Consider the following 13,418-nt stretch of genomic DNA (forward strand, 5'->3'; position numbering starts at 1 on the left):
AGCTTTGACAATTAAAAAAGAGAGAGAGAGAGACAGAGAGAGAGAGAGAGAGAGAGAGAGAGAGAGAGAGAGAGAGAAATAAAAAAAAAAAAACCCTGTCAAGCAATGACAGAGGAAGAAGGGGTACTAAGATGGATATAGCCACGAATCTAGTTGGGGGATCTACATGGCAAAACAAGGTCCTAATAGACCCTGTCTGAGTCATAGGAGCAGAACTAATAAAGAGTGGTTAAATGGTACAGAGAGGGAATGATGGGTATAAGAGGCTGTGACAGGTAGTCCAAAGCTGGAAGAAAAGAATTTCAAAATTTCTCACTGACCATGATGGAAGGAATTTTTAGCCCCAAACCACAGTTGCAAAGGGCAGAGGTTATCCTCCAGAGCAGGGTGTGTGTGTGTCTGAGTTTGGTTAAAGATGGGATCTTGCATTGCATAAAAAAATTGTGGAGATCAACAGTGACAGGAGGACTTCATTGTGAAGAGTCCTGTGAAGTCAGCAAGATACCACTGGATGGAAGGACCATGATGGGATCAGACTTGCTTTTCTTAAGAGCAGTCCTCACAGCCCAGTGGAATGGTTGATGGGTTGGAAGAAGGTTTTGAGTGAAGGCAGGAGGCACACACACCAAAAGATAGAAGTAAATACACAAATAAGAAATGGTAATTCATAAGGTAATCACCATGCATTGAACTTACTGATTTAACCTGGCAATAAATGTCTAGAATTCAGGATAGAGACATGAGCTTCAGACAAAGACTTGGGGAATCACCAGGACATAAATAATAGTTGGACTCACAAAGGGAATGTTACCATTGTACAATGCAGAGGAGAAAGAAAAAAAAAAAATCTGGCCTGAGCACTACTATCTCAAAGGCAGTTGGAATGAGTATTGCCCAAGAACAAATTCATCCCTGAGAGGTCATCAGAAAATGAGGGAAGAGGATTACAGAATCCAGGGAGAAAGAGTTTTTAAAGAAGAAGAAGAAAAAAAAAATCATGAATCAAATGATGCAAATTAATTAAGCATGATTTGAAATAAAAGCATTAATTCAGAAATGATGAAACTTAGGAAGTATAGCTTCATAACACTGATCAATTGGTACCTTTTTTTTTTTTTTTTGTACCAGTGATTGAATACAGGGGCATTTGGGCACTCAGCCACAATTCAAGCCCTTTTTTATTTTTATTTTGAGATAAGGTCTTGCTAAATTGCTGAAGCTGACTTTGAATTTGCAATCCTCCTAACTCAGCCTCCTGAACCACTCAGATTATAGGTGTACACCACTGTATTCTGCAGTTAGCACCTTTAATAGGACAATTACCTAGGATATTTCTGTCTTGTCTCAAGACTAGGTAGACCTTGGGAATTTTCTTGTCTACTATTTTACTTATGCCTCAACTTCTCTTCAAGAGATGGAATCATTGCCCAGCAGCTTCAGCAGGTAAGAGCAGACACCTGCGCTACCTGGTTGACTGCCTCTTTGGAAAAAACAAACAATAGAAAAGTCTTCTGACTGTGTAGAGTGTTCTCCAGTAAAATTCTGCCACGTGTCTCTTGTGGAGATCAGAAGTCAGTTCTCTCACATCTCCTTTTATCAAAAAGAACCGATAACCTGTCTTCAATTTTGCTCTGAGCATGTTTCTCTTCCTACTATTAGTCTCTCCCATAACAGGAAGTAGGTTAAAAGTTCTTTCTTTGTTCAAATTATTGACATGGTTTCAGTCTTCCAAGGGTTTTATGATGATAGCTTATTTTTGTTGGGTTCTCTGAATATTTTGGGTAGCCACTCTTTTGGTATCACATATGCTCAGCCAATACCGCCATTTTTTGAATTCTCATTGACTTCCATCATTAGAAGTGTTGTATCACTGACCCTCCATTTTCAGTCTTTTTTCCTGACCCCTCATGTATTCTCACTTTGACCCTTATTGTGGTGGCCACCCCATTCCAGCCTACCTTTTCTGGATTCTATTGACTCCAGAAAGCTAATTCCTCCTAATGTTTTCAAACTTATTTCTAAATAAGATCTTTGGTCTATATTCCTTTAACAAATGAGAACTTTTTTCACCTCTGAATTTAGAATTTTAAAACAAGTCATAAATGACACAATGTGATTTTTTTTTTTAATTAAAAGTTGAATACAGTTGAATACAGGAAGGACCATGATGGGATCAGACTTGCTTTTCTTAAGAGCAGTCCTCATAGCCCAGTGGAATGGTTGATGGGTTGGAAGAAGGTTTTGAGTGAAGGCAGGAGGCACACACACCAAAAGATAGAAGTAAATACACAAATAAGAAATGGTAATTCATAAGATAATCACCATGCATTGAAAATGTAATTCCTAATTGTATGCATCTTGAAAGAGTATTTTTCACATTTGTTGAAGCATAAAAAGTCATTTAGAATTAGACCATCCCAGATTTATCATTTGTTGAGATTAATTTTGATTTTACTTCTAGTCAGAGATTTAAACCTTATTTTTAATTTTAATTTTTTTTAAAATACATTGTACACATAATTGTGTATTATCATTTGTTCACTATGGGCTATTTTCAAAGAGATATTTGTGAACAAATATAAGCAAATTTAAGTGAGATTTTACTTTGATAGCAGTACCTAAATGTTTATGGTACATACTTTATAAACCCATTTTAAGCATATTATCTTTTAAGTCATCTTATTTTATTTATTGAATATTTATTCATGGCCAGCTAACAGTTATTAAATACTATAAAACTGGTTGCAAGAAACAAACTCTTTCAAGATGACATCCAGAAAACTATATCATCTTTTTCCTTAGCTTTTTGAACTCCACTTGAACTGATCCAGAACAGAATAATTGCTAAAATATATTTACTAAAAGTTTACTAAAGTGTTAAGTCCAATCATAGAAGATGGGGAATCCTTGGAATTATTCCTTTGTATTTTATGTAGTTATAATACATGATGTGTCAAGACAGACCTTAGGGAAAGGAGAAATGGTAGTCTAAACCATTATGTTTCAGTTTTTCAGAAATTTCAGTCTGTTTCTGGTTGTATAAATTTTGTTGCCTCTAAGTTTTTGATCTCTGTTCTTATTCAGTGTAAAAATAGTTTCAGATGTGGTAGGACAATCCTTCCAGCCATATTCTCCTTGACTTTGTTAGAGTCAATTAATTATTCCCTGTTCTTCAGAAGACGAAGGTCTGTCTTAACACATGACTGAAAAGGTAAGACCACATCAAACTAATCCATCTCAACAAACCCTCCATATTTACTGAAAATAAAAACACTCTGATTACTGCAATGAAATTTTAAATTTAAATTTTTTTCTAAAATATTTACCTGTCTAAACAATGATTCTGTCTAGGAGACCTAGAAATATCCAATTATGGTTGAAATATGAAGCCAAAAGTTAGCTATTATTGGAAAAATGACAAAATACCCCATTTTGTTGTAAATAAATTTTACATACCTCTGAAATACAAATAATGTGAATTCAAAAATGGGAAATATTTATAAATGTAATAAACACTTTTTGAAAGTAAGTGACAGGATTAAACATCACTTTTCTACATATGTGGTGCAACATTTTTATTTTGTTCCAAGATATTTTGCATTTTGTGTGACTCTGGAGTTTGTAAACATGCCATAACATTTGGCGATTACATAAGGATGATTGCATGGTTCCAGCTTCATATAAAGGTGGCTAGACAGAGCAGCAAAATCAATTTATTTTTCATCTTTGTTGGAAGAGACAAAAGGAAATTGAATGCAAAATCTGCATTAAGACCATATTAGAATTATAACTTAGCAATCTGTTACACATGAGGTGACAACCAGGCGTAGTCAAGTGTAGTTGTTATGCTAGGATATTCAGTCAACAGTGACGTTAAGAAAGAAGAAGAAAAATGATGTTTAACCCTTGCCTTGATTTGTAACCCAAGATGTTCCAAATGCATGTGTCCTGACACTATCTCTTGTTGTCTCCTCTTGCCAAAGGTACTCAGAGACAGGACTATCCCTAGGCAAAAACATGAAGTAGGTGAAACTTGCATTCATTCCCTATCCTTTTGCAATGATAATCTCACCTTAGATTTTCTCCACCTCCCTGATCCTAGAAACCTACTCCAGTTGCTCATTGCTCTGGACTTACCCTCTGTTTTCCAGGGGGGGTTTATGCTGTGTATTGTCGTCCAATCCCTCTTCGTGATTATAAAGGTTCCCTGCTCAAAAATATTCAGTAGTTCCCCCAAGAGGAGCTGGGTAACCAAGATCCTCCCTCCTGACCTTTTGGATCTTATTCTCCCCACCCATCATGTATTCTACCAAAAGTGGGTCACCCACCATGTCATTTTTATTTATACTTTTTTTCATTCTATTCCTTTTGCCTGAGCTGGCCTTCACCTCTCACCTCCATTCATAACAATCCTACTCATCTTTCAGAGCTCGCCTCAACTGTCCCTCCTCTCTGTGCCTTACCTGATCATCATCACCAGCCCCTCTCCTCCCCACCTCATCCATACCACTCATATGGCACTTACCACATATTGCTTTGTATTATAATATTTATGTATGTGTCTTGTCTCCAGGCACTGTGCTGGGCGCTTTACAAAACGTAATCTCATTTAAATTTCACAACAATCTGATGAGGTAGGTATCATACCATTTAATAGTTGAGGAAACTGAGGCTCAAATAGGTTAAATAATTTGCCCAAGGGCACACTACTAGAAACAGAGTAAGGAGGTGACCCACACTTGTCTGGTTCCAAAAGCTACTTGCTTCCCACTATACTATATTGCTATCTACTCAGTTCTCTTTTCTTGGCTGAAAGATAAAAAGAAGATGAACAATGGAGGAAGAGACCAATATGGATTTTTCTGACTGAAATACATATTGAACCAAGACATCGAGTTGATTGATTATTACTATATTTCTAGCTAGGATCGATTGACTAACTCGTATCCACAAGGAATTTAAGTAAAATGTGAGAAAACAGAAATCCTTATTTAAAGTTGCTAGAACAAATAAATAGTATAAGAATAGAATGTTCTAGATCATTTATAATTTAAGAAGTACTTCGTAGCATTGGTCTCTCTCACTGAGCACTGTTGGAAACAAGTACAGGGAAAAGAAATGGATGTGAAGTTGACTAGGGGAAGGCTTTCTATAAGAATTTAAACAAATTAAAGCAGTTAGAAGGCTAAAGATATGCTTAGCATCCTAAATGTTTCCTGAACAAACAATCTCTCTCTTGGAATGTTAAAAGTATATTTTCATTCTGTACCTCGTGTGACATCTTAAATGAGTTATGGGAGAAAAGTTTAGCATCCTGAAGAGGAAAATCTCATTCCAAATGCACGACTTTTACCATTGCCTTCTCTAGCTCCCAGGAATTGAGAGTTTTGGCTCAGCCTTGGACAAGCTTACTTCTGGAAAGAGTTCAGTCTGGCCAGCCTCCCACCATGTCATGTGGTAGAGGCCCCATCCCAGGGAAGAATGGAGATTTTAGATCTTTTTTGTGTTTTGACACCATTACCATTTTTACCTCTATCAAGGCACAAAGCAAAAACCTTCCGTTTTGCTGTTTTATTCTCTTCTCATTTCCCAGTTCCCCAGCTTGTCATATTATGGGTTGCATGTTTCTTTAACATGACTGAGATCCTCAAGTTTAAAGAGGTCATGCAGTTATCATTAAACACGTACCCTCAGTGCACCCCTGTTGTTGCTTGACAGTCATCTCAGTTTGGTATGCAAATTCCATTTCAATTTTTTATTCTCCTTTTATGCCAATTTCATTCATATATGGTTCTGTGCTTTTGTTCCTCATACCAAAGGTAATGACAATATGAAAATTACTACTTGGGTAAAACAACATAAGGAATATAAACTTGAATGCAGCAGACCAGACCATACCTCAGGTCCCATGTTAGGCAGCATTAAGAATTTTCATTTCAGCTACATCTGAGGAATTCAAGGAGCCCAACAGGAAAACCATCTCCAGCTATGCCATGCTGGGAAAACAAACAAACAAACAAACAAACAAAACAAAACAACAACAGCAACAACAAATATAAATGCTCTTTATTTATTTTTTGTTAAAATTTTTATAGTTTTTCTTAAACTACAAAAGTCCTCCAAGCTCATTCACTTTTTTCTAGCGTTTTTATTTTGAAGTAATTACAGATTCACAGAAAGTTGTAAAAAACAAACAAAAAAAATTATAGGGTAGCCCTGTATATACTTTACCTCATTTCTCCCAGTGGTTACATCCTGTGTAATTACAGTACAATATCAAAGCCTGGAAATTGATGTTGATATAATTCACTTTTCAATTTTCAAAACAGAAAAAGAAATCCTCCCTAAAGACAACCTGGGCAGTCTTAAGTTGCATTTTACATTTTATTCCGACACACAGGTGATAACCATATTGTCCACCCTGGTAAACCAAAGGTGATGTGTTCCGATAGCCACAGAAAAGGTTCTCCCTGATGGATCCTCTGGCCACTTTCCAACCCTAGGCCAGTGTTGTAGCAGAAGAGCAAAAAGCGGTGGGAAGATTTGGGTTAAAATCTGATTTTGCCTTCAAATTTGTGACCCTGAGCAAGAGGCTTGATCTTTCCCAGCTTCAATGTCTTCATCAATAAAATGGAGAAAATCATGTTCCTGCCTACTTCATGGGGTTGTTCTGAGGATCAAATATGGTGCTGTATAGGCAGGGACATGGCAGGCTATGAACCAGCAATCCTCAAGCTTTGTATTCTTTTCTGAAAACATTGCAGGTTACAGAAGCGTAGCTTTTCAGAGGTGGCCTTATTCTTAGAAACAGAACAAAACTACCTCGTTATTAGCCACGTGGCCTAAAATTTCCGTCATATGTAAATAATCTCCCTTTCCTACCATACTTGATAGAACAGATACTAGAAATCCATATGACAAGCGCTTTGTCATTCATTCCCTGCATGGGATCTATTTTAAAATAAATATTTCCTAAGTTTCTTCTACCAGGTTGAATGCATTTGAAGTCTCTTTTATTTTTATCCAGACTACAGGATTCATTCTTACTTTTTTCATGCCAGCCATGAAACCCACAAGAACTGCTCTTGACACTAGTGAGAAATTATAAGGATACCAAATTAGACAGCGGATGGTTTATGAAGTAGAAATGGAAATCATCCAAGTTCCAATGCACCTTGGTTTGTCTGGATATATTATCTAAACTCCCAACTCACTAGTGGGAGTCTGGTTTGTGCTAGTTTGGGCAGTAAGTGTGAAGTAATATATAGGAGAAAATGAACACAAATCATGAAAAGTAAAGATAGAAATCTTTGAACTGAATGTTTTGGGTGTTCTAATAAAAATACTGAGACTTGTTTCCTCCCCTCTCCCCCCATGTGCAGGCTGGCATGGCTCTGACCTATGACCCCACAGCCGCCATACAGAACGGGTAAGTAGACCATATATATTTTCTCTGACTTAATTGCTAGCTGGAACTCTGAATGAGTACCAAAGAAAAAAAGGGTCAAACATGTTTTGTTTTTGTGTAAGTTATTTAAACCAGACTGTTTTTTTTTTTTAACATTGGAATAATTTTTATTCCCACACGTGATTCTGATCTCTATTCGCACAATTCCTCTGTCTACAGGAAGCCCTTCTCTTTCTTTTTTTAAAAACTTCTCTTCTCCTCCCACCACTGCCCCCAGTAATGAGACACAGTGAACTGGATGTGAAGAGGGAAGTATAGATACAGTGAGAATTATCTGTGTTTCTTTAGGAGAAGAGTGATGCTTCTGATAATTACCATAGAAATTAGCTTTCAATAATTTCAAGTGTGTGCCTGGGGTTAGTTCCTACATCAATAATGCTTTTTCTCTTTCCTTCTGGTAGTCTAGGTAATGGTCATAGACAGAAGTCAGGGTAGTAACTCAGGTGATTGTGTCCTCATTCTTCAGTTTAATTAGCCTCTTAGTTAGCTTTAAATTCCTCCTCTGAAAAATAAGACTGTTAATCTACATGGTCTGGCCTCTCTACAATTCCTTGGATTCAGAGTATCTTATTTGGAACTCTTGTCTCACCTCATCTTGCTTTCTCTCTGCTTTGACTATCTTATAATCAACAATAATCATTCTTTGGTTGATTGCTTATTGTATTTTCACAGCCTTTTATGTTGGATTTCCACCATTTCTTTCAGTCTTTTTAAAGAATCAATTGTGATGAAGGCCTCATTGAAGATCAAAAAAGATAGAATGAGTTAAATTCCATTTTTCTATTTGGTCAGTGACCTCTAATGAAATCATTAAGATGTTGAGTGTTTAAATAATTATCTCTTATTCTTACCATCATTCATTCCACCAGTCATTTATTCATCCATTCAACAAACATCCAGGGAGTCTACCAGGCACAGTGCTACGTCCTATAGGTGTTAAAGATCACAGTATTTGAGAAGACATCCTCCTGCAAGAACTTTGCAGTCTACCTTCCATGAAGAGTTAACCACTGGTAATAAACAAGGGTGTAAGTTTGGGCCTTTGTCCCCTTGTTGATGAAGATTTCCCTCCAGGAGTGAAGCTTAAAGATATCCATTTATTTAGCCAACAAGCATATTTACTTACCCCCCCCCCACCGACAAAAGCACTTTAGACTTAGTGAGTTGAGAAAAGTAAAGACTCAGCCAAGAAAGTCCTCTAGAATTAAGTTGCATAGCTGAGACATAATAGTTAATTCAAAAGCTATGAAATGAGACATAGTGTGCTAAGTGACAGTGACACAATATAGATGCTATAACAGAAGGAGTGACATTTACTGAACATACACTATTTACAAATTACTTGATATTTTTAATTCAGTGGGGCATTGATTCAAATGGATATATCTGATTTGAGAGTTAAATGAATACATATTGTTAGAGTAAGTGATTTATTTTGAAAACGGGTACACATACAGAGAAACAGAAGTGATAGTTAAATAAACACCTGTATGCCCACTCATTAGATTCCACAAGTGCTAATATTTTATAGTGTTTCTCATATATACACGTGTGTGTGTGTATTCATACCTACATATGTGTATGTGTGTATATATCTTATGAAATGTGAGTCTACCTGTTTCTTAAGACTATATGTCAGGGATTGAAGATGCACAGTGACCTAGATGTACCTAGTCCTTGTATCATAGAGTTTATGTTGTTAAAGATAGAAATAGGATAACTTATTTTTATACTTAATTATACACTTAATTATTGAATTACAATTGTGTTAATCACTATTTAGATCAGTAGATATTTTTTGCTGGACCATATCAAAGCAAAATTTAGACATCATAACCAACTTCACCCCTAAATTATTCAATACACATCTTCAAAATTACAGACATTATGCCACAGTGACAATATCATTGTCACATACACTGTAATTAATACTAACTCACAAATGTCATCTGTTTTCCATATAATTTTCAGTTATCTCTAAAATGCACTGTATTGCTGGCTGATTCTGAAGCAAAATTAAAAAACATACACGAACATACTTTGAATGATTTATTTCGTGAATTAATGATAACTCCTTTGGTGAGTACTAACATTCCCATTTTACAGATAAGTAAATGAGGCCATTCAGTCTGAGGAAGAGCTGGGAGTCAAATGCAAGTCTCTTACTCTAAGGAGAGTCTGATGCCCTTGACAACTAGGATAAATGGAAAGCTATACAGAAGCAATGGTATTTGATATAGACTGTCAAATGCCCTCTCCTACTACCACTTGAATAGTCTCAATAATGAATAGTTTACTCAAGAACAAACCTTTGATGCTAAAAGTACCCACATTCATTCATTCATCCATTCATTCATTCATTCATTCATTTATTGTGTAACCGGGTATTAAACCAGGGCTTTACACATGATAGGCAAGTGCTCTACCACTGAGCTACACCTCCAGCCCTTTTATTTTAGTCTTTTCTTTTGAGACATGATCTCACTAAGTTGCCAAGTTGGCCTCCAATTTGTGATGCTCCTGCCTCAGCCTCCTGAGTAGCTGGGATTATAGGTATGTGCCACCACATCAGCCCAAATTATTGATTTTTATCTAATCTCATAAAATAAAGAACTTTATTCCATAAATCAGTCTCCCTTTTCAACACATTGTTGCCCATAAAATATTACTTTTAATCTGTACATTATACACTTCAATTTCCCCCACCTACATAGATGTTGGAAACAAAATAATCCTTTCTACTGGCAGGACCCTCTGAATAGCAACCAGACCTTCTCTTTCCTGATAAACATCTTCAGTATTCTACACAACTGTCGTCCTTAGTCTTTTCTGATTCAGCCTGTTGAAATGTGAATTTTAAACCAAAACTCACAGGAACTTCTCTTGTTGGTGTCCCTGGGGATCTCTAAATTTGACAGTTGTAACTACAGTTTTTAGTCCACTTAAATATCTAACATCATATACATTTGATTTTTTTTTTAATTCACGGTTTATACTGTTTTGAAACTCTTCTCTTGGATCCACTCTTTGCTATTTCTTCATGCTCCTCATTTTACTGCCTTCTATCTCCTCTTCTGATTCTTCCCCTTCTACCTGATTTTTTTTTAAATTTATTTTTAGGAGCTAAAGACCTCACAGTTTAGTTCATAAAGCTTCAGAGCTCTATCACCGTTTACACGTGTCTTTGCATGTCCCAACTGAGATCATGATCTTCGTCAACACTTCATGATACAAACCACACAAATTTAAGTGGAGAACACTTATCAAATTATCTTTCCTGTTTAAAAAATTCACTCTAAAAGTCACTTAGGCTATCAAGTCCAGATTATAGTGTGGATTCTTTCTTTTGGGTTCTTCTACATTCGCCATGATCAAATTTTTCATTAGATTTTGTTCTTTCTATATCTAAACTGTATCATCGGCTCAGCCTTCCCTCCTGCCACGGGGGGAATTAATCAAATCACCATTACATACCTGTACTACATTGTCATTTACTGGCTTCTAATATAGCTTCTCCAAATGATTTTCCTGTTTCTTTTAAATTTTTTTGTTTTTCAAAGATTATTGATTGATGTGTTACAATTTTACAAAAATGGGATCTATTGTAATAAATGCATATATGCACATAACATAATTTGATCAATTTCATTCCCCAGTACTTCCCCTTTTTCTTCCTAGTCCTCTTTCTTTATTCTACTGGTCTCCCTTCTATTTTCACGAAATCCCCGCCTTATTTCCCTTTTTTTCCCCTTTAGCTTCCACATCCAAGAGAAAACACATGATCTTTGACTTTCTGAATCTGGCATATTTCATTTAACATGTTTCTCTTCAGTTCCACCCATTTTCCTGCAAATGACAATTTCTTTCTTCTTTTTGACTGAGTAAAACTCCATTGTGTATATACACCACATATTGAATAATTTTTAAAAGTCAGCGTAATCACAGGAATCACATACCTACCTGATTTGAAGTTCTGAGTAACATTTACTAACCAGAGAACGAAATTCAGAATCCCCCAGGTAGCCCCAAAGGACTTCCAGACATGGGTTACTGCAGCTGAACTGTGGGTCTCAGAACATCACAGTGCACTCTGAGTCTTATTTCTTAAGGAATTTTCTCTACCTGAATTCGGACATGGTGACACCCACTAATCACCCCCTCCCACACACACGTTTTTAAAAAAGTATTCATTTCAGGGACATCATCAAATGATACTTGGCACAGCTATTATACCATTGGTCATCAGAGAAACAGTATAAGCAATGGTTCAGAGAACAGAATTCAGAACCAGCTACCCTGAAGTACATCCAAGTTCTGTCATTTACCAAATACGAGACCACAAACTGTACTTCAGTTTCCTTCTCTGTGAGGTGGAGATGACAGTGCTAACATCCTTTCATAAGACTGTGTGAGGATTAAAGGAAATTGGTGTGGTGTAACATAATCAGCATTGTATATACTGATGATATTGTTGCATTCTGTGGCAATCCCACAATATATGTCACAATTAGCCTTTTCATCACATAGCTATTGACACACGTGTTTGCATCCCTGCTGGACTATTAACTCATTGGTGAAGTTCACTATGTCTTGTTCTTTTGAGTAGACAGTTTTTAAACTGGGCACGGTGTTGCATGCCTATAATCCCAGTAATTTGGGAGGCTAAGGCAAGAGAATTCCAAGTTCAAAGCCAGCCTCTGCAATTTAGGGAGGACTTCAGCAATTTAGTGAGACCCTGTCTCAAAATAAAAATTAAATAAAAGGCTGAGGATGTTGTTCTGTATTTAAGTACCCCTGGGTTCAATGCCAGGCACAATAATAATTTTTCAAAAATAAAGTTGAATAAACTGTTTAACCCAGCATTGGGAATGCCAAATCAGAAGTGGAAACTCTGGCCAGGTGTGGTGGTACACGCCTGTACTCCCAGCAGCTTGGGAGGCTGAGGCAGGAGGATCACGAATTCACAGCCAGTCTCAGAAAGTAGCGAGACCCTATGCAACTCGGTGAAACCCTGTCTCTAAATAAAAGGTAAAAAAGGGCTGGGGATGTGACTTACTGGTTGAGTGCCCCTGAGTTCAATCCCTAGTAAAAAAAAAAAAAAAAAAAAAAAAAAAAAAAGTGGGAACTCTGTCTGGTGATACCTGCTTCTAGAGAGTTGACATCAGGGAAATCCCCACCTCACCCCAACCATCCACCCAAGCTGCTCCCATGTGACATCTTAACCTAATTCTCTGTAAATAAAACATCTAGTGTCACCCAAGCAAAGTGTCCCCGAGTTTCTGATGTCCTGGGTTGAGAATGGAATTTTGAAAGCATTAGACTATCCGTTATATTATTGATGATTAGATGATAGAAATTTTATATACTACAGTGAAACTGAAACAAATAGGAAGATGATAGCTAAGAAATATGATTCATTTGATTCTTTTTAATAGAGATAATTTTTTTAAAATATTGTGCTCATCTCTGGTTTTTATTGGCTCACATGGTAACATTTGCACTGGCAGAACAACCATTTCTACACACCTAAGATGTCAAAATAGCTGCAAATATTTTCTCAACATACTGTCCCTTAGGTTAACACCGGCACTTCATAGAGGTATAGCAGCTGATTTAGATAACTACTCAGCACACCAAGGAATGTCTAAAATAAACGTCTAGAATAAAGTGTGCTATTCCCTATTCACCCAGCTGTATTCCATCTATCAGTCAAACCCAACTCAAAAATAACAGAGAGACAGAAAAAAAAAAAAAAAAGACTTAATATGTAATACTGTGGGGAAGAAGCTAGTTCTATACCATGGGCAGACCAGAGGATGGTACCAGTTGCAACTCACTCCAATCTGGTTAGTACTATTAAGGATTATTTAATGTTGATTCATTTCATTTCAAAACTTTTTAAAAATTGCTATCTGTTGTACCATTGAAAGTTATTTTTGTGATACAATTT

The 13,418-nt window shown here is 36.5% G+C and overlaps 1 protein-coding gene across 4 annotated transcripts in view; it reads left to right on the top strand.

The window, feature by feature from the left end:
* Nucleotides 1-13,418, top strand: part of Rbms3 (RNA binding motif single stranded interacting protein 3) — a 663,558-nt gene that overhangs the window by 534,909 nt on the left and 115,231 nt on the right. For all 4 annotated transcript variants that reach the window (XM_076843087.1, XM_076843092.1, XM_076843100.1 and 1 more), the window contains exon 8: nt 7,383-7,429. In XM_076843087.1, coding sequence (XP_076699202.1) covers nt 7,383-7,429 — 47 coding nt within the window. The remainder of the gene's footprint in view (nt 1-7,382; nt 7,430-13,418) is intronic.

The sequence above is a fragment of the Callospermophilus lateralis genome, chromosome 1 (genome assembly GCF_048772815.1).
Source record: "Callospermophilus lateralis isolate mCalLat2 chromosome 1, mCalLat2.hap1, whole genome shotgun sequence".
Lineage (NCBI taxonomy): Eukaryota > Metazoa > Chordata > Mammalia > Rodentia > Sciuridae > Callospermophilus > Callospermophilus lateralis.